Source organism: Mytilus edulis, chromosome 2 (assembly GCF_963676685.1).
Source record: "Mytilus edulis chromosome 2, xbMytEdul2.2, whole genome shotgun sequence".
In the NCBI taxonomy this organism is placed as follows: Eukaryota; Metazoa; Mollusca; class Bivalvia; order Mytilida; family Mytilidae; genus Mytilus; species Mytilus edulis.
Genome location: NC_092345.1, coordinates 26,262,590 through 26,286,540, shown reverse-complemented (window position 1 = coordinate 26,286,540; position 23,951 = coordinate 26,262,590). Strand labels below are relative to the sequence as shown.

Below are 23,951 nucleotides of genomic sequence, written 5' to 3'. Positions count from 1 at the left end.
ATTTACAAATATTATCAAATATATATTGATAAGCAAAACACATGCTTTGATTAATATTCGTTTTGTAAAAAACCTGTATGTACAATATGGCGACACCGGGTTGGAGCAGACTACAAACTGAAATTTTAAATTTATACCGACAAAGACACATTTTAAAAAGACAACTTTCTACGTTACGCACACAGATAACCAAAAATCCAAACAGTTTAGAAAGGACCAGAGTAGATAGCTGTCATTTGTGTATGGTAAGACGCGAACAACTTGTCGACCTTGAAGTTCAAGAATCCTGCATGTTTCGTAACTTATTTCATAAGAGTTTTGAACATAGCTGGTAAAAACGTTTTTTGTCCAGGAAAGAACCGCCAAATTTTGACGTTTGTTAATTTTATTTCGAAGCCAAAGGTTGAAGCCTTAGGGTTTTGTAACTAGTAATTTGACAGACAAAGCCTTCCACCCCCCCCCCCCCCCCCCCCTAAATGTATGGGTTCAAGTTAATCTTCTTGTTGCCAGTAGTTTTTCAAGGTTGCATTTAGCATACAAAAAATACGACATCAACGTCTGAAGTTACTTGTCAAGCAAAATTATGACGTCATTCGATATATAACATTGTATAACTACATGCCATTACTATACAAATCCTTGATGCCATAAAGGCATAATGTAATAATGACAGTTATATGTGGGACGCATTGAATAAAATGTAACCCTGTTTATTTTTGTTTTGGGGATTTTTAATTGAAAGAGATACAGCAATGACAGGCAGCTTGCATAAATTAAAACATGAACATGTGTGTCCTTCTTGAACAATGTCCCTTCAGCATTTTCAGCAGTGAGGCCAACAGGGTTAACAGTCAAAGTCCAATCGGCACCTGAACAATTGGCAATATGGCACTTATAGAAAACCTGTTGTTGGGTTGCTGCCCCAGAATTATTCTTGATCAGTATGCGACCTTAAGCGGTAGCCCGAAGCCCGTGTCTAGTTCAGGGGTTAAAAAATCCACTAGCCCGACGCCCGGGACTAGACATTTACGTCTCGGGCAATCAAAACTTATAACCCAGTAAGCCCGACGGACTAGTAACAAAAAAATCTTGGAGTTTCTAAAATAGAAAGTGGAAAATCCCTTCATCACTTTTCTGTCTTAGCCAATCAGATTCAATTACGTCATCCAGGATTCCAAGAATTTGAACTGGTTTGTACACAGGTCCTCATGCACAGTAACATGTTTTAAAAATAGAACAAATAACTCTGGGTGGCCCGGTATCATGTATTGATCGCAATTATTGTACTTTCAATATCGATTTCTCATTATATTTTATAAGGGGGATATTTTTCATTGGTTCTGTCGAGTTTTTCAATTAACGGTACCGGGGGGTATAATGTATTGATAGGTATTGATCCGTCTAGACTCTTGTCGGACAACTGTTTAAGCAGGGAGCACGAAACTATGTCAATGCAACAAAATATATCAAAATATTTTACTACGGCAAGCGCAGAAACTTCATCAACTTCAAGTTCAAAGCGAAAATCGGCAAATGAAGAGGATTCTAATGAGACTGATACATCTAAAAAAAATAGAAAGTACGATCGGGACAAGCGAAAAAGAACGTTCATAGCGACATGGAATGAAAGATTCCCGTGGGCAAGGTCGGTTGTTGAGGATGAAAAAACCGAGAGTATGTACTGTGAATACTGTCGGAGTTTTCCCGAGTATGCAAATAAAAAATCCGCCTTGTATGTGGGGACATCAAACATAAGAATTGATCCACTTGTTTCCCATGATAAAACAAATGAACATGTTTTCTGTGCAAGAAAATATTTAACGGCCCATACTACAACAGATAAAAACGAACTAGTTTATAGAAAAAAGGTGACTCCTGCCGAAAAGCATATTTTTAAAGCTTTAGTGAAATTATCTGACAAAGAAAAAAACAAAATGAGATATCTGTTTAATACGGCCTATGCAGTAGCTAAAAAGGGAAAGCCCTTCTCTGACTTTATTTTTATGATGGAAGTACAAAAAATGAATGGATTTATTGACTTTGAAAATTACCAAAACATTCCATCATGCACAATGTTTATTGAGTCCATAGCTCAGGTCCTAAGGATCGGCATCAAGGCTGACATGAAAAAGGTCAACTTTATAAGTGTTATGGCAGACAGTTCAACAGATTCAGCGGTTATAGAGCAGGAAATTATTTACATAAGGTACGCCATGTTAACTGTCAATAAACATTATTGATATAAGTAAAATTACAAATATTTCAAATTCTTCCCTTTCCATTGGACAAACGAAAAGTTATCTTTGAAAGAGTTAACTGTTTTGCGGAACTTTTCCTTTTATAGGTTCCTTCAATTTTTCTATAACTAAGCATAAAAAAACGTAAAATACCTATGTATAAAAAGGGCAATGAGTACCCCATTGCACATTTCGAAAATATTATTTAATAGATCGTCTTGCGTGTAAAATTGATAAAGTTAAAAACATTGATAATTAAACTTAGATGTTGTCTCATTTGGAAATCACACCACATCTCCTTATTTTAATATTTCAGTCCAGTCTCATATGAGCCAACTTATTAACTGGTAACCGACCGTGTACAATATAGTACAAGTCCTACTCACATTGAACTTTTATTTCAGGTATATGGATCCAACTGAAAAGTTACCAGTTGTTAGAATGATCGACATTGTGTCACTTAATTCTGCAGATGCTCCCGGAATACTCGAAGCGATAAAAGAAGGGTTAAAATCTGTTGGTCTCGATTTTGAACAGTTAAAAGCCAATGATGGAAGTTATCCAAATCTATTAATGGTTAATTTTGATGGGGCCTCGGTGAATTTTGGTTGTAAAAGTGGTGTTGTGAAACGAATTCAAAATGCAGTGTCTGAAAAGGTGTTTGCAATTCACTGTATTGCTCATAAATTAGAACTGGCAGTTTTAGATGCAAATAAAAAATTTACCTACATGACAAAGTTTGAAAATACACTGAAGGGAATTTTTAACTTTTATCATTATTCACCACGAAGAAGGCGCCAAATAAAGGAAATCGCAAATATGTTTGAAACTGATTTGACACATTTTTCGGGGGTAAAGCAAGTGAGGTGGCTTGCAAGCAAGGACAGGGCAATTAAAGCTGTGCAAAATAATTTCCCATTAGTTGTTAGTCATTTGGAGCATAATTATGAGGCTGGTAATAGAGCAGATGATGCTAATAAATCTAAAGGGTATCACAATGAGTTGACTTCATTTAAATTTGTCAAAGTTCTTCACTTCCTGTTAGATGTCTTGCCTATTCTTACTAAACTGTCTAGGTGTTTTCAAAAGAACGAAATCCTGATTTTTCAAGCCAACGATTTCATTGAATGTACAGTAATGGAACTGATTGCTTTAAAAACTGTACCAGGTAAAAATATGAATGACTTTGGAACAGAGTATGATGTTGACAGTAATGAATATAAAGGTGTTAAATTGCGCAATTTTGCAAACTGTAAAATTTCTTACACAGATGATAATGATATTATGAATTTCCTTACAGACACTATATCTTATATTAATAAGAGATTTGAAAATTTGAAGCAGGAACCACTATGCTTATTTAGAATCTTTGACATAAGTAAATGGCCATTTGATGTTCAACAGTTAGCTTTGCATGGTATGCATGAGATCAGAAAACTTATGAATGAATATCTAAATGAACACTTTACTGAGGTTGAAATTGACGAAATCCTTGGACAGTTTACAGATTTTAAAGTAAAGTGCAGGCATCTGAAAAGTGAAAATGTCGTTCAAGTCATGTCTAGCTATATATTACAAGAATCAGTTAAGGACACAGCATTTGCTAAGCTTATTGAGTGCATAATGTCAATTTCTATAAGCACAGCTAGTTGTGAAAGGGGGTTCTCACATATGAAAACTGTTAAAACAAACTTGAGAAGTACAATGACACAGTATAACCTAAAGAACCAGCTTCTTGTTATGAATGAAGGTCCAGAGTTATCACAATTTAAATCAGATGCCAGTATTGAACACTGGCTGTTGTCCAGTGAAACTACCAGGCATGTCAATCATCATAAATTGCCTGGACCAAGGTCAAAGGACAGAAATCAAAACTTGAATATTCAAGATGAAAATGACAATGCTGTCTTTGATGTTGAATTCCAAAAAGATGCATGAAGATCCTTGTTATAATTAAAAAATAAAACATAAACTTCATTTGATTTATTTTATTAAATTATAGTGTACTACAAATGCCCTTTCAAAACATGACACACATTCCCAGCGTCTTATGCAGCACACCCTGAGTGATTTGTAAGTGATACTTGGGCTAGCAGGTTGGTTTTGATGGGCTAGCAGTTCTTGAAACAGGGCTAGTAAAATCCTCCTGCCAACAAGTCCTGGGCTAGTTAGCTGTAACAAAATTTTTTAACCCCTGTAGTTAATGTACACTGTCAATAGTCCGACTGGTCTAGTGCATATCTGTGTGCACTTTTTTAATCGTTACCGTAAGTTAAGGCAGAATGTCACTCAATGCCATCGATATTAATAAACTGATACTCTCTTCCTTTCAAAAATTCCATTAACCAGTTTTGATGGTCTCCCTAATAACAGATTGTTCGAAATAAAAAAAAAGCGTGAAAAAATGTTCAATACCATGTGTTTTGAAAATGTCAAGTTTTGGTAAATATTGATTGATTTATGTTGCATAGACTGAATAAAATATAATCATAACAGAAACTAAAAAACATTGAACATTTTTGCGCCGGAAGATATTAATTCATAACTGCCCCCTTGACATTTGTGTATTTTAGACGATTGGTTATTAGGACGACTTCAGTGACTGGTTACCGTTAATTTTATGAAGTGGAACCAGTTTTGTTTTCATTTCGAAAGTGTACACATACTTTTGGTCACAAACATCGTTTAATATACATGGCTTCACTGTGGGAAAGTGTGAGACCATGAAAGGCACCAAACAGGCCGTCTCGCAAGTCCAACTTGAAGTTACGGAGGCTAAAAATATACGAGGTTAAACGGTTTGAGAATTTAAAACTCATTGGATGGACGGTTGTCCCTGACCCTGGCTCCAGTACGAGAATCTAAAATTGAGAATGGAAATGGGGAATGTGCCAAAGAGACAACAACCCGACCATAGAGCAGACAACAGCAGAAGGTCACCACCAGGTCTTCAATGAAACTAGAAATTCTCGCACCCGGAGGCATCCTTCAGCTGGACCCTAAACAAATATACAGTTAACTCTCGTTGTCTCGAACTCGGTTGACTCGAAATTTCGGATGAGTCGAAGTTTTCACGTGGTCCCGAACTTTATTCCATACAAAAGTATGTAATTCAACTCCTGATGAGTCGAAATTGGATGAGTCGAAATTTCGGTTGAGTCGAACAAAATCTACGGTCCCAAGGTTAACAAAAGCATTCAAAATTCATTTTTTATCTCGAACTAGTACACATATGTCAAAACATGACCTCCGGGATTTAAATGGATTGAAGAGTTAATCTGACAATACACGTGTAATTAAATTTCCGGTCATTGACCACTGTATTGATTTATGTCATGCTATTTCCATGAGTGTTTACCTAAGATTATCTTTTATAGAATTTTGATAAATAATTAGTGATACATTGTTAAATATTCATGAAAAAGCATTTAAAATGTTTATAAAACAATTAATTTGTGATTTACACTAATGAGCTTGGGTGTGTATAAATTGAGGATTATGGCTTCCGTTGATGATCACCTAAAAACTACTCAAACGGCGTCTTTGATCTTGTTATATTTTCTTTTGAAAAGAAAGAGTGAGATAAAACAAAATGAATAGAAATCAAAATTTTCTTAAATCTTTTGTATCCGAGAATAAACAATTTTGTCAGCTATAACCGACCTGAATAACGAAACTATCGATTGGAATTTACACTCTTGGAAAAGCCATAGGATTTTTTTTTAATTCAAACAATTGAATAAGTAAAAATAATGTCATTATAATAATAAAAGACTGTGACATACAAATACATCGATCTGATACTAGAATATCGATCCCCTTGCCATATTCACCCGGATTTATTTTAGCTTTACCAAGCTAAGCAAGAGTTGTGTCCCTTAGATTGTCAAACTTCCGGTGTTCGTTTGAGTCGAACTACGTGTATCTCGAAATATTTCTCTGGTCCGGCTGACTTCGACATAACGAGAGTCGACTGTATACTGGTTCAGTGATAATGAACACCATACTAAACTCCAAATTGTACACAAGAAACTAAAAGTTAAAATGATACAAGACTAACAAAGGCCATTAGTGCTAAGAATCATATATTAAGTTGTGTTTTGTAGCTACTGTAAAGAGCAGGGAAATACAAAAGGAGGCAAATTTGTATCTGTATTTGTATTTGAACAGGAGTTGTTGAGCAAATCGAAAAATAATATGAAAAATTATGAAGAATAAAATTTTAACTGATTGATTTTCTTCTTTTCTTGATCTGCATCAGAAAGGATGATCTCTTTTAAATTTAAGCATGTTAACTTCCAAAGTCAAATTTGAATGAGAAATTAATTTAAACAAAATGGGATGGCAAGGGGTTTATATTTATATCTATACATTTATTATACATGTATGTCTTAAATTTAAAAAAAAAAGAGTCTTAAACAGTCTTGTCAACAGTTTTGAGAAGGTTTTTTTTAAGGAAAGTAGAATTTTTTACATTACATGGAGAAAAAATTCTATATTTTTTAAAAGTTATATACACTTCCAGATCTACAAAAATGTAACCTCAGAATGCAGGTTTTACATCTAATATTGCAAAATTTTCTTTTTTCAAACCCCCCTAGCTGGTTCTGATCACTTCGTCATCCGTCCGTTCGTTGGCTTCATGTTAAAGTTTTTGGTCAAGGTAGCTTTTGAAGAAGTTGAAGTCCAATTAACTTGAAACTTAGTACACATGTTCCCCATGATATGATCTTTTTAATTTTAATGCCAAATTATAGTTTTGACCCCAATTTCATGGTCCACTGAACATAGAAAATGATAGTGCAAAGTTCAGGTTAAAGTTTTTGGTCAAGGTAGTTTTTGATGAAGTTAAAGTTACATCAACTTGAAACTTAGTACACATGTTCCCTATGATATGATCTTTCTTATTTTAATTCCAAATTAAAGTTTTGACCCCAATTTCACAGTCCACTGAACATAGAAAATGATAGTACGAGTGGGGCATCTGTGTACTATGGACACATTCTTGTTTGGTTATTATCTTCGATATTATTATAGACTAGTATCAGCTATCTATTCTTAATGATATCATTGTCTAATAAGCTATATGCTATTAATTATGATTTTAACCTTGTTTTACATGATTTAAAAAACAACATTAAGAACAGGTGAGCGACACAAGCTTGAGAGCCTCTAGTTTTTATAATATTTGCGCTTTGTTGCCTCTGATTTCCTATTCATGTTAAAACACAGTTCTCACCTCAGCCCTGTTATTTTGAATGAGGTGACTTTCTTCTGTTGGTATGGTTCTCAGGGGTGTGGAAATATTTGTTGTGAGCACTTGTCTCTGGGCAAGTAAAACTGAAAATTTTACTTGTCCAGAAAAAAAGTTACTTGCCCTGATGGTCCCAATAAATATTGTAGTATTTTATTGTTATCTAATATATGATTCTTAGCACTGTTTTGCATCCCAAACAAATTCAGTGAAATCAATTGATTTATGTATGTAAAAATTTAGGAATGTTGGAAATGGGTTTATAACATCAATGGGACAAAAACTCAAAAGCAAACCAACTAAATGAAATGACATGTAAAGGACAAGTTTGCAGCATTGTTTTTTTTAATAAAAATTGTACCCAGTAGGTACACTACATATACTAAATTTAGAGGACAGTGAGGGAAGGAATGGACATTAAATGATAGATTAACTAATTATTTCTATCTACTGACACACTTGTTTTTTTCTTGGTAGTTGAACACTTCTATTTACCACTTAGACAACACATAAGGTTACCTTTGATCTATAAATAAGACAAAAATGAAACTTATTATCTGAATTTCTTTCCAAGGGGTAATCTGATATTCACAATGTCTGATATTCTCGGTTCCGTATTTTTTTTTATATACACCTTGACCATCTCCGTTTGCGTTTCATGCTTTCGACTTGACTCATCATTCTTTTTGTCTTGATTGCCAGATGTTTTATTTTAAAAGTATTCATCAATCTGAATCTCGATTCAAAATCTTAAGAAATGACACTTCAGGTGAATAGTGGATAAAACATAATGGACGATTCTGGGTCAGGACAAAGCCAATGCAATATTACCCGACTCGGGTTTGCATACTTATTTTTACTCATTTTGGTAGTCAATCTATTTCTGGAGTTGTGTAATATTTATCGTCATGAACATTGATGTTTAAACATGTTATACTTAAATATATGTTTTTACTCGCTGATTATTGGTTTGACTTTCTTTCACATAAATTAAACATCTTTATACGTTTTGAAATTAATCCTATATTTTTGCTGAATTTGAACTTTGTCTTGTATATTATTTTACTTGTCCACGGGCAACCAAAACAAAAATAATTATTTGTCTGGGTGTTAAAATGTACGAGTCGGGTGAGTCGGGCATAGCATTTCCACACCCCTGGTTCTTCTGAATGATGACATATCAAAAGCTTATCCAACTTGACAAGTCATTTAAGTTTCATACTCAAGAAAACAGTGCTGGAAATAAATAAGGTTCATTTCAGGTTTACCGTTGCTATAACCTGACCAAGGATTCCCGATCAACATGATCAATGGGAAAATATCAAAGAATATTAACATGATCAATGAAACCTGGGTCTGCATACTTATATTTTATTGTTTTGGAATCAATCTTTTTCTTGATTATTGATGTTGTTATACATGTTCAATAAAACATATAAATTGGTTTTGTCTTGTTATTTTATATTTTTTCTACTTTTATAAATGAATTTTGAGGACTTTTCTACACAATTATATAAGTTAATAATGTCAAGGAATATTTGTTTTACTTGTCCAAGGGCAACAAAGACACAAAAAAATACTTGTCGGGTCGGTCATCAAGATTGAATGTTGTGTCCATACTTGACAAAACTGTTACAGGTTCAACCTCTGCAGTCATATCATGCTGCGCCTGTTGCCGTGGTGGAGCTTCTTATTCAGTTATGGTTTTACTTTTGCTCTACCATCATTTGACCATATTTTTGTTTTCAGAAACCTTTAACATGTAGTCAGACCGTACCACTTAGATACAGCAGTGCAGTGATAGCAAATTATAAAACCAACCCTTTCAGCTTAGTCGAGACAGAAGTGTCAACTTTATGTGATAAAATCAAACAAGTAAGTACATGAAGTACAGGTTACATTCTGTAAATATAGACAACGCAATTTCCCACCTGTGAACTTTTTAAAAAGATTTTAAGGTTAAAACTCTGCCACTTTACTATAATGACAATGTATGAAGTTACGTTTTAAATCATATCCTAGGCTAGAAAGTTTATGTGAACTACTATTTCTTTCAAAGGACAAACATTGGACTGGGTGGTATATAAATTAATAAATTTCTCCCCAAAACACGTTTGTCTTGTGAAACAGATTTATTCACTAAGTGCAACCTACATTACCATGATTACAGTCACATCATTTATCCTTAGACATGTTAGAAGATAGCTAAAAGCATACGAGCAGTTCCATGGATAATAGAACATAGGACACCTATCATGCCTATGGAAGGCAACTACAATGAATGATCCTTCAATTGGTGCTTTATACTGGTAAAATTTGATGTTACATTTAAAACAAATATCTTTTTGTCACAATAACCTATGACATGACACATTTTTCCCCTAATGACACCAGTTCAACTGGACAGTTCATTGATATGATCAAATTGGAATCTCATGTATTTGCCACAATTGGTGTGTGTGTGTGTGACAAAATTGAAATGTATTCAATTCTCTAAAATTGATTCTACAAGTGGGTGGTACCCTATTTTAAAAGTGCCTTCCCTGGGTACCATGTATTTTCTAATGGAACAGCCCTTAACCATGTTTACATGATATATACAGTTCTAATTGCAAATCAGCGTTGAATTATTTGGTGCAACTAAGAATACATAATTTTGATGTCATATAATTCATGTAATTTGGGTCAAATAAAAAAAATAAAGATCTTTTCTTATTTTTTGTGACTGAAACTAATAAACAGGATGAAAAATACAAATCAAATCCCTATTAATGGTAAAAAAAGGGAACACATATAAGGTTCAAGAATCTAGAAATGTAATGAACCATATTGGAACCAACGTCTGAATAGACATTGTTTGGTACATGTCATTTCCGATTTTTCGCAGATATACAACTTGCACATTTTGTTTCTTGCAGAAGTTTGTATCAGAAAAAGATGAATTGAAAGACATAGCAGATTATTATTTTGATGGGAAAGGCAAATTTTTCCGCCCAATGGTTGCCTTATTAATGGCCAAAGCTGTAAATTTTCACAATACCTCAGAGGACAGGTAATATTTCAAAAGTATCCGAACATATTGAAATAAATTTTTCATACCCTCTAAAAAAAAAAGAATAATGAACTTCTGTTTGTAACTCTTAAAAAATGCTGAAATACAGATATGATTTAAACAACAATGTGAACACCAAGCCTGTGATTTACCTTTTATTGAACATAATTTTTATTGTGAAAACTGTTAATTCAGAAATTATTGCGTGCATTTATTATTGTGATTTTATTTTTTTCAATATTCAGAAAAATCCTGTTTGATTCATATAAAAAATTTCAAAATGCGAGTGTTAGTAATTGTGATGATAACCCTGTCGCATTTTTCGCAATAATAAAAAACATCGCAATAATTTCTGAATTTATATTACCAGTTTGATAGGACTGATGAATCTATCTTACCAAAGTTAAGGCATATATATATAGTTTATAAATTAAAACAGATATGGGGTATGTGTCAATAAAACAGCAACCTAATAGTAATTACACAAAAAAACAAAAAAAAAGACATTTATAAATGAAAACAAGATCTTCAACAGTTGACATGTTTAAACAATATTTAAAGCTTCTTATTTCCTTGTCAGGGTGAAAAAAGTGTGAACAAATCAATCAACACAAAAATTCCTAAATGCCGAAAAAACATCGAAATATAACAAAAAAGAAATGTTGACAAAGTTCTTGCTATTGAACAGTTACATGAACAAGTATCAGTAAAGACATGTTTTTATGCCCCATTTATGCACGTTGTGTTTCTGGTCTGTCCGTCTGTTTGTTTGTCTGTTTGTCCTGCTTCAGGTTAAAGATTTTTGTCAATGTAGTTTTTGATGAAGTTAAAAGTCCAATCAACTTGGAACTTAGTACACTTGTTCCTTATGATATGATTTTTCTAATTTTAATGCCAAATTAGATATTTTAATCATTTTCACGGTCCACTAAACATAGAAAATTAAAGTGCTGATGGGGCATCAGTGTACCTAGGACACATTCCTGTTTGTGACAGAATAACACTTTTTAAAAAATAGAGAGCTGTATATTGTAATCAACTGCCATTGATTACAATTTGCAACCTTGAATGATTTCAGTATATGGTCATCACAAGAAGAAATAGCAATGATTGCAGAAATAATACACACAGCAAGTCTTATCCATGATGATGTTATTGATGGTTCCAACACAAGAAGAGGAAAACCTACAGTTGACAGTGTATGGGGACAAAAAAAGGTTGGTATTTATCTTACCAATCATAGAAGTACACTGTAAAGGAAGGATATTTGAAGACTGGTAAACACTTTTTCAATTTAAGTCTGGAAATTGATTGTTACCTGTTCCAAAAATAATAATGTTTAAATAAAAAAATATTCACTGGTTTATATAGTAAAAAAATGGAACCAGAGCTTTTAAAGACTAATAATACATTGTTCTAAGAATAAAAAAAAACAAAACATAGATGTCTTTATATGAAGATAATTTGTCTTTATGATAGATTATCAAGGTGAAAAATATTTATGTTATTTCAGCTGTTATTCAAAAGATTTCTGTAAAATGTTCAAGTTAATACACAAGATCAGTTTTGATTTAAGCAATTGTACACAAAGAAGGAACAGATAAGATTTATAAACAATAATATTGACTACCAAACCTAAATATTTTTTTAAATGGAAACACTTAAATCACAAATTTTCGTCTCTTTTTTAGGCAATATTAGCAGGAGATTACTTATTATCTGTATCCTCTGTGGCATTAGCTAGACTTGGAAATACTGAAGTAGTAGCTGTTTTATCTCAGGTTATAGAAGATCTAGTCAGGGGTAAGTCACTAGCTATATAAAAAGGACAGTCTACTCTGAAAAAAAGCCTTCAATGAGGGCATCAATGAAATGTCAATTTAAGGTTGCAAATGATTTGTGAATAATTTTTGTTGTCATTATAAATCATCAAAGCATTACCATGATTACATCAAGCAACAGAAAAAAGTAAAATCACAAAAATACTGAACTCAGAGGAAAATCAATTCGGAAAGTCTATAATCACATGGCAAAATCCAAAAACGAATGGACAAGAACTGTCAAGAAATGTACTCTGGTTTCATCTTCCTACGCATGTTTGAAATAACTAATGCTTTTATTATTACATTAAGTTGTTCAAAGCAGTTGTTGCATCTGATTTCTGAAGGTGTTTTTTTTTTGTTAGTGGTAGGAATTTGTTTAAATGGTAAGATCCTTGAGTAATGAAACACTTTTTATTATGCCCCCACCAAAGCATAGGGGGTAGTAAGTTTTACCCTTGTCCGTCTGTACATCTCAAAGATGGTTTCCATTCTCTAATGTCAGTTTGCCTCAACAAATTGTTATGAAACTTATACACAATGCTTATCCACAAAACACAGATCAAGTTTGGATTTTAGAGTTGTCACTAATAGTTAGAGTTATGTCCCTTTACAAATGAAAAAATGGCTGAATTTTTGTTTCCATTCTCTAACTTAAGTTAGCATCAACTAAACATGCTGAATGTTATGAAACTTATACAAAATAGTTAATAATTATTACCACAAAACTCAGATCATAACAAATTTCAGTCATTCCTTTATAACATTATATGATATTCAAGTAGGGGCATCATCTGTGCCATGGACACATTGCCCATTTATTTTTAAAAAGGTAGGCTTAATATGTTGTTAGTGATTAAATAAATAATCAGTGTGTTATATGGGTATTTTACAGGCGAATTCATGCAGATGGGCTCTAAAGAAAATGAAAATGACAGATTTAATCACTACCTCAAAAAAACTTTTAAGAAGACTGCCAGTCTACTAGCTAACAGTTGTAAAGCTGTAAGTTAACTATTATTATATGTCAGTCATAAAAGAGGGGTCTTTGTCTGTATTCCATGGACACATTCTCCATGTATCTAAAATATTAATGTTGGTTATAAATCACAATTTTATCATCCAAAACATTCATCAATCACCACTTCTCAGCTATAGTGATTCTTTAACTTTAGTGTGAGTGAATTTTAGCTTAAAGTCATAAGAAACCTCATATCAAAAAAAAATAATGCATATGATTTTAATAACTCAATGGATAGTTTTCATTATAAAACTTATGTACATATACTTTTTTATGAAGAAAATTCTTTAATTTATTCATATTTAGAAGAAGTTTACTTTATTTGAATAGCTTCCTTCCAGCAAGCAATTCCCCCGAGATATTTTCCGTATGCAAGGTGACCTCAGTGTGACCCATCTCGTAAAAATCCGGTGACCACAATACGCATGGATGTCCTTAAAATAAACTATTATCTGAATTTACATGTTAAACACGTGCTCAATTTCCATGCTTTTTTGTTTATTTTTCGTCAATTGTTGACAAACAGGTGACAATCGTTAAACTTCGGCTTCAAGACACGAACTTTAATTACCTGCCATATTTTCACAACAACACTGACCGATAGAAAAAAAAATTGACAATTATACGAAATTTACACGAAAAAAATGATAAATTCGAGCACAGAAGACTAAGTTTATGATGTTTGTATGCATTGGTTCAAGAATTGGAAGAACATTATTTTTCACCGGTCACTCGTTTCTTATGACTTTAATCACCTTGAATGCACTGTATTTGGTCAATTGAAAATTACTTTTATATGAAATTAAGTATAGTGTTTTAATTTTATATCATATCTTATTTAATTCTGTTATTGTCTGTCTTTCAGGTCTCTATTTTAGGAAATTCGAATGAGGATATAACAGAAGTAGCTTTTGAGTATGGAAAAAATGTTGGTATAGCTTTCCAGGTAAGAATCTTAAGAGAAATAAATTATTTATATTAGAAATAAATTATTTATATTAGAAATAAATTATTTATATTAGAAATGAGTTATTTATATTAGAAATAAATTATTTATATTAGAAATAAATTATTTATATTAGAAATAAATTATTCATATTAGAAATGAATTATTTATATTAGAAATGAATTATTTATATTAGAAATAAATTCTTTATATTAAAAGTGCTTAAGTTTTTCCCAGTTTTTGCCAATTCTTTGGAGTTTTGTACACAAGGTTAATTTTACTTTCACTGTTTATCACAATCAGCCAATCAGTAACACTTAACCTACTGATACACAAAAATCACTTTTGTTCTTTGGTACCATTTATTGAACGTATTTTGTTTTTGTTACAGTTAATAGATGATTTATTAGATTTTACATCGTGTGAAGAAGTAATGGGTAAACCCACTGCCGCTGATCTCAGATTAGGACTGGCGACTGCTCCAGTATTATTTGCTGCTCAGGATTATCCAGAACTGAATCCTATGATCATGAGAAGGTTTAACGAAGAAGGAGATATAGAATGGGCCAGAAAACTTGTAGCTAAGGTTATTTAATTATAACATCTGTGTTTTAATTGTAAAAAGTGAATACGTTTGATATGGTATAAAATATTTCCTAAAGAAGTGTTAATATAAAAATTTAAGACATAAATGTTCACTGCACAAGAGGTTAATGTAGGGTCTTCGACCATTGGACAAGCCTATACACAAGATGTCAAGCTTGAATTGCTCCATAGTTTTGAACAATTGTGACTATACTGAAACCAACAACAATTTTTTAAATTAAACCCAAGAAGAGCATTGACAAGATTGTAGACAAGGAACAGGCTATTGATAAACATAAACTATCCCACTCTAAAACTTGGCTAAGACACAGCATTATTTCATTGGCTATGATTTTTTTATTGTAGAGTGATGGTGTAGCACAGACCAGAATGTTAGCAGAGGAGCATAGTAAAGAAGCAATTAGACAAATTAGGACATTAAAACAATCTATACCTAGGGATTCATTAGAACAATTAGCTGTTATATTACTACAGAGACAAAATTAGGTCTTCTAGGATTTAATATTATTTTTTATAAGCAACCAATTATCATGTTTTATTATGCCAGTGGCATTGAAAGGAGGTTTTTCGTCAAAGAGAGCTACATGAAATTTTCTACATGAAATTGAAAAATTCTGTGAAAGTGTGATGATTAATAATTCCTGAATTTTGGCAATATTTGAATATATTATTTATAAGAAATATTTTATATTTTTCGTAATAATTTGTATCGCATTCAATACAACATAATATTGAATTGACATAGGTGTCAGCTCCTAAAATCCTCACAAATAGAAATCTCTTCTTTTGTAACTTATTTGCCTTTTATTGAACCAATTTGGCAAAGTTTATAAATGTTATAAAAATTCTTTTACTCAGGAATCCAGTACAAATGTACTTTAAACAAATTATTATTTAAAAAAAATACATACAAAATTACAAAAAATAGTACATGTATAGTCTTTTTCAAAATGAATAATTAGTGTTTAGTCAAGCAATTATAAAAGGGAAAATAACTGTTTAAGAGAGTTTTTTTTGTTTGGCAAATAATATTTTACTTTTATTCACCAGACTTTACATGATGGTAAATTTTCAAATCTGAGCTTATGAATTGAGCTGCTCCCTACTACCCAGAAAATTTTCACCTATGCTTTTCATATTCATTCTCACTTTTTTATAAAAAAAATATATAAATAACCTTACAAAGATTTTTATAAATAAATTTGGTTAATTATTTCTGGATTTACAACTATTTGAATGTGATAAAAGACATATCAAGTTAACCTTACCTCAGAAAGCTCTAATATTCAAATTCTTTTACTATACTGCCACTGAAAATCTTTAATTATATTGATATCTTTGTTTTGGTTTTTTGAATGTGTGCCTATTATAGTATATAGTAATAATACCATGAGTATATATGTCTTTTTTTCTTGGCAAACAAAAGTTTCATCAGAGGTAGTTTGTTATATGTTGTAGCATATAACTCATAATGTTATAAGTTTCTTTTTTCTTCTCTTTTGAGGTTCTACATGTATAAACATTTATGAATTATTATTTGAGTATTTTCTACTTACACAGTCTAAGCTACTTCAGATGATTTTTAACCGGATTTTTGTAACAAAAATGTCGGTTATTGATTTGGGGATGTACGGCGGGCGGACGGCTGGCGGTCGGCAATCAAATGTTGTCCGTGCATTAACTCATGAACCGTTCAACCAAAGCTTTTAAAATTTTAATATGTTATTACTGACAACTATACGAAGGTCAAGTTCAATAATGGCGATTTTGACTTTTACCGTTCAGGAGTTATGGTTCTTGAAAGATTGGAAAATGGAGTTGTCCGTGCATTTACGCATGAACTGTTCTACCAAAGCTTCCCAAATTTTAATATGTTGTTACTAATGAAAGAATGGAGGTCAAGTTCAATAATGACGAATTTGACTTTTACCGTTCAGGAGTTATGGTTCTTGAAAGATTGAAAAATGGAGTTTCCAGTCGTGTCCATGCATTTATGCATGAACGGTTCTACCAAAGCTTCCGAAATTTTAATATGCTGTTACTGATGACAAAATGGAGGTCAAGTTCAATAATGACGATTTTGACTTTTACCGTTCAGGAGTTATGGTTCTTGAAAGATTGAAAAATGGTTTTTCCCGTCGTGTCCGTGCATTTTCTCATGAACCATTCAACCAAAGCTTTTGAAATTTTAATATGTTGTTACTGATGACAAAATAGAGGTCAAGTTCAATAATGACGATTTTGACTTTTACCGTTCAGGAGTTATGATTCTTGAAAGATCGTTTCCATTCAGGTTGTTGCATTTACTCATGAACCATTCAATCTAAGCTTTTCAAATTTTAATATGTTGATACTGATGACAAAATGGAGGTCAAATTTGATATTGACGATTTTCACTTTCACCATTCATCAGTAATGGTTCTTGTGATATAGCCAGGACACAAATAAATGTTAATAAATCCGGTTTGCTGTCGTTGTGACAGCCTCTTGTTAAGAATACCTTAAAGACCAAATATTTCACTTCAAAATATAAATTTGAATATTAAAGATAAGAAAGAAAAATAATCTGCTTTAATTTGCCAATTTTAAGAATATCTGGACTATCAATCAATTAAAATATTTGTCAAATGAATTTTGGAGAGCTTATTTAAAAAAACATAATGAAAAATGTATGGTTTTGTTTTGTTTATCTACTTCTTACATCCTGCCTTTTTAAGGGGACTTTAATATGTACAGTAGTAAAAAGGAAGAAGGGTGTGATAACACCCAAATGGAGCTATTTTTCAATAATGAAATGAAATTAGTGATATGATGCAGGCATTATATTTTTATAACAAAACATGACCAAGAATTGACATCAAAATTTTTGAAACCTTCACAATAAAATGTTATCAAGGAGGAACACAGGGTGGGGCAGGTAAATTCCCCTTCCTTTTCTGTCACAACTATTTATATAATAAAAACATTGCTATTGATTTGGGTTTGGAGAATTTTTGTTAAGGACATACATCTCTAAGTCATGTTTGAATATTTGCCCTCTAGAGAAATATAGATTCCTACACTGCAACAAGTGTATTACGATATTTCTCCACTCGAGACAGTTAAATTTTATTATTTAAAGCGCGAGGCTTGCCGAGCACTTTAAATAACTAAAATTTAACTGTCGAGAGTGGAGAAATATCGTAATACACGAGTTATAGTGTCGGAATCTGTTTCTCTAATGATCTTTATCCTTCTTTTTCAAAGATTTTCAGAAACTTGTGTTCTTTATATGCGACGTCATCAGGCATGGTCGCCTTTTTTCATGACGTCACAATAGGAAAATTCAGAAGAAAACAAAACATTTAGACGTCATAATCAAATTTCGACTAATCATTTGCCGAGAACAGATTTTTCACTAGTGAGGAGAAATATTTTTCTCACACCGGTCAGGAAATGTGAAAATAGCACAAAAATTAGAGAAATAGTTTTTACTGATCTGAATTACAAACAGAAAATTGATATTGATATTATGTGCAAACCAAATTTGGCAGATATGTTTTCAGAAAACAGTAATTGAGCTGAATTGTTTTAATACACTGCAAATACCAAACCATTTGATATTTTGGCTTTACAAACATTTGCATCTTTAGGACTAGTAATATTTTAAGTGACAGATTGAGGGTGCAAGGAAAGAGGAGGGTAATGAGTGAAATCACTGATTGTAAAAAGGTGAAATATTTTTTTAACGATTTGAGGCAACCATATTTTTTTTTTATCTGTAGGGGGAGGCATATTGTGTCATATTCCTCTTCCACACCCTTAGTTCTCCACTAACTTTTGATGAAAAGAGAAGAATATCTATGTTATTTAATGCCATGTAAACTGTTGATGAATGTTGAATTTTATAATGTCAATATATATATAAAAAAAGGTCTATTAAACTCTAAAAGAGATGGTATTGATGAGAACTTTGTTTTTTATATCTCAGAGCCTAAACAGTGATCTAGTGATGGAATCTTTTAGGAGATTTATAGTTAATTCAATCATTTCTAATTGTTCCATTTCGTAGTTAAATGAATTAGATTTTTTTTGGAAAGCAAACTCGTTTGGTGTATTGCAAGTTGCTGACAAACTCTATACCTCTGTTAGACGAACTCTATCCTTCTGTTATCACTGATTGCTTTTGTCAACTTAAGATTTATTCTAGAATAACCAATTGTCTATTTATGTTGACTTTGGAAAAATTTCTTGATATTAAGAATCCCAATGATTTTTGTTATGCCCCATTTATGGGAATTATGTTTTCTGGTCTGTGCGTCAGTTCGTCCCTTCCTCTGTCCGTTCGTCTGTCAGTCCTGCTTCAGGTTAAAGTTTTTGGTTGAGGTAGTTTTTGATGAAGTTGAAGTCCAATCAACTTGAAACTTAGTACACATGTTCCCTATGATATGATCTTTTTTTAATTTTAATGCCAAATAAGAGATTTTTCATGGTCCATTAAACATAGAAAATGATAGTGTGGATGTGGAATCGGTGTACTGAGGAGGCATTGTTGATTTATAAATTATCCAAAGCCCTAACTTGGTATAGATACTTATAATAAAAGTTGTTGGTAAAACCAGATTTCACAGCATGCCAAATCACCAATTTGTTTGACAGTCATTTCATTTTTTTTTATTTCATATTGTGTTCTTATATTTTGAAATTGCTCAAGGCTAGCTTTTCCAAACCCGTTTATGACATCTGTTTAGTACTTTGGTCTGGAAATTGTGGTTCATTGGACATGACATGCTTTCTAAAGCAGCAGTATAAAGTGATGGGAGAGTCTCTTCATTCTTCTGCCCCACTTTTGTATCTGCAGCTGCTTCTGAACTACTAGACAAAGTTATGTAAATGTTTAGGAGAATAGTAATCTTGTACATTTTTACACCAATTATTGCTATTGCATCATATGAAGGTACACTTTATATATCCACTACTCCTCTTTAGCCCTTTAATACATTTTATTGAAATGTTCTTGCAATATAAACCCTGTAATACTTTTGTGTTCTTCCTATTTTATTTTATTTAAATCCAAATCAAATTTGGGTTTCCTGTAACCTAAGCATGGGCTATGCCATTGCTTTATTTGAGGGGTATCATTTTGTGTCCACGTCTGTCCCTTAACCCCTTATTACAATTTATTTTTCTTTCTATCTTGACTATTTAATGCTAATGTGCACCTTCTACCTTTATTTTTTTTTTTAAAGAATCATTTTCCAGGTTTCCATTAGCCAACTATGTGCACACTACATATATATACTGTTCTTCTAAATGCCTAATAAAGTTAAGACATTTTCTTAGAATCTTCATATTATACCAAAGTGCACTTATTTTTTGGGGGGTTCCCTTACTATAGCATGGACTTTGCAATGGGCAGGGGTATTATTGTTTGATGATTGCTCACATCACCTCTAGTTTATTAGTTGTTTTATTAGCTTTCAGTTACAAGCTAGTGCTCTTAGATCAGTGCTGTGTGTCTTCGCTTCCTGTTAGTTGTTGTTTGTGCTTCCTGCCAATCTATTAGGATAGGATGTGTCCAACTTAATTTTCAAAGTTTGTTCCTATTTTGTGCTGTTACACTATTATCCCAGTTATCCCACAAACATGTAAAATCCTATTGCATTCTATATGTGCCTGTCCCAAATCAGGAGCCTGTAGTTCAGAGGTTGTCGTTTGTTGCTGTCTGTCATATGTTATTTTTTTTATTGTTTGTATTTTATCAGGCTTTTGGGTTTTTTTTACATTTGAATAGTTTTACAAATCGTCATGTCAGTGGCCTTTTATAGCTATCTCATATGATGTCGGTTTTGCAACTTGCTCATTGAAGTCCAATAATTGCTTAATTCCACATCATTTTAGGGACTTTGTTGAATAGTTTTCTCATTGGCAATTATACCACATATCCTTATTTTATACTGGTGTATTAAAGAAGTACATCTTGACAATCAATATATGGTATAAACTTTAAGAGGTAGTAAGCTTTAACAACATAAGCATATGATATTAGAAAATGTATTTATTCATTGTAAAAGTATGCTGTATAAAAAATATTCTTTGATTGTCTTAAAAAATACATTTATAAATTGTAATAAATAACATTTTTTTTTATTATGCTTATTGTAACAATTCTATAACAAAGAAACATTTATAAACAAAGAAATAATAACAATAAAATTAACACAGAATACTTGTAAAACGTAATCTGCACATGGTAGTGGTACTTTTGCAAAAATAAAATTATGATAGAAATTCCTATATATTAGAAGACAATTTTTTTACTTGTAGCTCTGTCATTTTTTCAAACTATAACTCTTCAATACCTGTCATTTTAGGAATCTGTAGGCACCCAATGAAGTCATGAATTTTTAAGTAACAATTAGAAGCATACAAAAAATTAGCATGTCAAAGGAAAATTTTTTTCATCTTTTGATCCTTCATGTTATTTTAAAAAATCATATATAGTCTTCTGAAGTAACTTGATCCATTCTTACATTAAACAAAACTAACTAATCAATGAAACATAGTAAGCCAACAGTTTTTATTTTCATAAATCAGAATGAGGGTCCTCTTTTACAAACAATCCTTAAAATTCAATGGGAATGATTTAAATTTTGGTCTGCAGCTTGATTATTATTTTTTTTTTGCTTCTTAACTGCATTTATTATATATTTAGTAGAAAATACAGATAAATTGTATGTGTAATACAATCATTGGCAAGCGTGCTGTATCAGCCATCCGTGATGATATCGATATCAGCACGGTTGCAAAAGCTTTATCACACCTTTAATCTGTTTGACATCACATCATCGATTGCAGTCACTGTTGCAAAGGCTTTATCAAATCCCTAATGTGTATGACGTCATGTCAAACCTATAATCTGTATGACGTCATTTCAAACCTTATCTGTATGACGTCATGTCACATAAAAAACATCTACGTGAGGTATATGTATATAATAAAGTGTATATGATATGGCTTTTTCAATATCACCAACCGTATCAACCCTCAACCAATATAATCCCTCGAGCAGAGCTCTTGGGATTGAATTGGTGTCTCGGGTAGATATGGATGCGATATTGAAAAAGCCATATGATATTCTCTATGTATATGCTTAAAAGATAAATGATTTTGACACCACTTTACAATGAATAATGCTGTTATGTTTTGCATATCCAGTTATTTTTACATAATTGAAAAGCCAATTTTAATTTTATTTCAAATTTCAAGAAAAAATACAGATTCTACCAACTTCACATTTAAACCAAGTTAAAATACCAAAAATTTCTGTATGTCTACCTCTAGCATAACTTATCTACAAATTTATATATACCAAAAACTGGTGTTTTTTTGGCATAAAATGAAATTCTTCTCATGTAAAAACACTCTTATTATACAACTCCCCCTATTTCCACTCATCGAACAAAAATACAATACTACAAACCAGCAGTATTGATAAATGTTGGCAAAAGGACTTTCAATACTAATAGTAGTTAGCACTAGACTAGGCAGTCAGTAAGTAAAGCGGGGAACTACTGGCACATACTGGTCAGACAAAATTCAGATCTACGACATTACAATTTTATATTTGCAACAAATGATCACATTTCATTACCATAATCAACAGTATCATAATATACAATTATATAGAACACCATGGAACTATATTATAAGTTATATGGTTCGCTACTGACCCCATACGGATCCATAGAGGGTTAGTAAAATTCATAGGGGTGAGGCCGGAGGCTGAATCCCCTATGGATTTTATTCACCCTCTATGGTCCGTAGGGGGTCAGTAGTTAACCGTATAACAAATTTATCCCACGCTGGACTTTTTATGCTGCCTTATGTTGAAAAGTAAACAATGAAACACAACAACATCGATAGAAGATGTCACCATTAACGCGTCATGAACCCCCTATGAAATCTACTTACCACATACGGTCTCATAGGGCGTCACCACATGAAGGCGTTAAACCAATCACAAAGTGATATTTTACCCGCGTAGCGATAAAATTGTATAATATTTATAACAGTTTGTTACTGTCTGGTGATTTCAGAAAATGTGAGCAATATTAATAGACACACAATTCACTTTGGATTTAAATCAATAATGTAGTAGCAGTTAATTTTGGTAACTACTTATTTAAAACAAAATCTTAAAATAAACATATGAAAAAACAATCAGAAAATTTAGTAGCAGTCAACATTGGTAACTACTTATTAAAAAAAATCTTGAAATATACACAAAAACCAAATATTTACAAAAATACCCACCTTAAAGGTTCATTAAAAACAAGGAAAGTCTATAAAACCTGACTAAACCAAACCCTTGTCAAAGAATATATCAACCAATAGAACTATTATTGCATAACCAAGAAAAAAATTCTGAAATTGTATAAATTACCATATTTAAAAATAATTTTCCAACATATTAAGAAACAAGAATGTGTCCTCAGTACACAAATGCCCCACTCCGCACTATCATTTTCCATGTTCAGTGGACAGTGAAATTGGGGTAAAAACTCTAATTTGGCATTAAAATTAGAAAGATCATATCATAGGGAACATGTGTACTAAGTTTGAAGTCGATTGGACTTCAACTTCATGAACTTTAACCTGGAGCGGGACAGACGGACGAACGGACAGACGGACGGACGCACAGACCAGAAAACATAATGCCCCTCTACTATCGTAGGTGGGGCATAAAAATCTGGAAATTACTACCAGTTCAGGTACAAAGAAGGAAATTTGTTTATACAGACAGAAATGTCTCTCCTTCTTTACTGGTCATTATTTTTTAAGTCATGAAGATCAAGTTTTTCACTTGGTCAGTTTGGTACAAAATATAAAACTTGAATTATCAATCTAATGCAACTTGCCCCATTAGCCTCCTGCACTATAGATGAAAAACTTACAAATCAGTATGTAGCCCAAAGCTAATCACATTTAAAATAACAAATATATTGAAAAGCACATTTGAGTTATCTTTAAAAA

General features: G+C 32.1%; 1 protein-coding gene across 1 annotated transcript; it reads left to right on the top strand.

The window, feature by feature from the left end:
* Nucleotides 1-59: 59 nt before the first annotated feature.
* On the top strand, nt 60-18,880 carry LOC139511840 (all trans-polyprenyl-diphosphate synthase PDSS1-like). The gene is made up of 10 exons (XM_071298953.1): nt 60-245; nt 9,241-9,366; nt 10,410-10,543; nt 11,622-11,760; nt 12,235-12,346; nt 13,259-13,368; nt 14,250-14,330; nt 14,722-14,916; nt 15,282-16,495; nt 17,420-18,880. The coding sequence occupies exons 1-9, from the start codon at nt 78-80 to the stop codon at nt 15,420-15,422; spliced, it is 1,206 nt and encodes a 401-aa protein (XP_071155054.1). The 5' UTR covers nt 60-77; the 3' UTR covers nt 15,423-16,495; nt 17,420-18,880.
* The last annotated feature ends 5,071 nt before the right edge of the window (nt 18,881-23,951 follow it).

Coding starts and splice junctions, on each gene's coding strand:
- LOC139511840 (XM_071298953.1), top strand. CDS start 78: ATGTACAATATGGCGACACCGGGTTGGAGCAGACTACAAACTGAAATT. Junction 246..9,240: donor ATAGCTGTCATTTGTGTATG/GTAAGACGCGAA, acceptor TTTTGTTTTCAG/AAACCTTTAACATGTAGTCA. Junction 14,331..14,721: donor ATGTTGGTATAGCTTTCCAG/GTAAGAATCTTA, acceptor TTTTTGTTACAG/TTAATAGATGATTTATTAGA.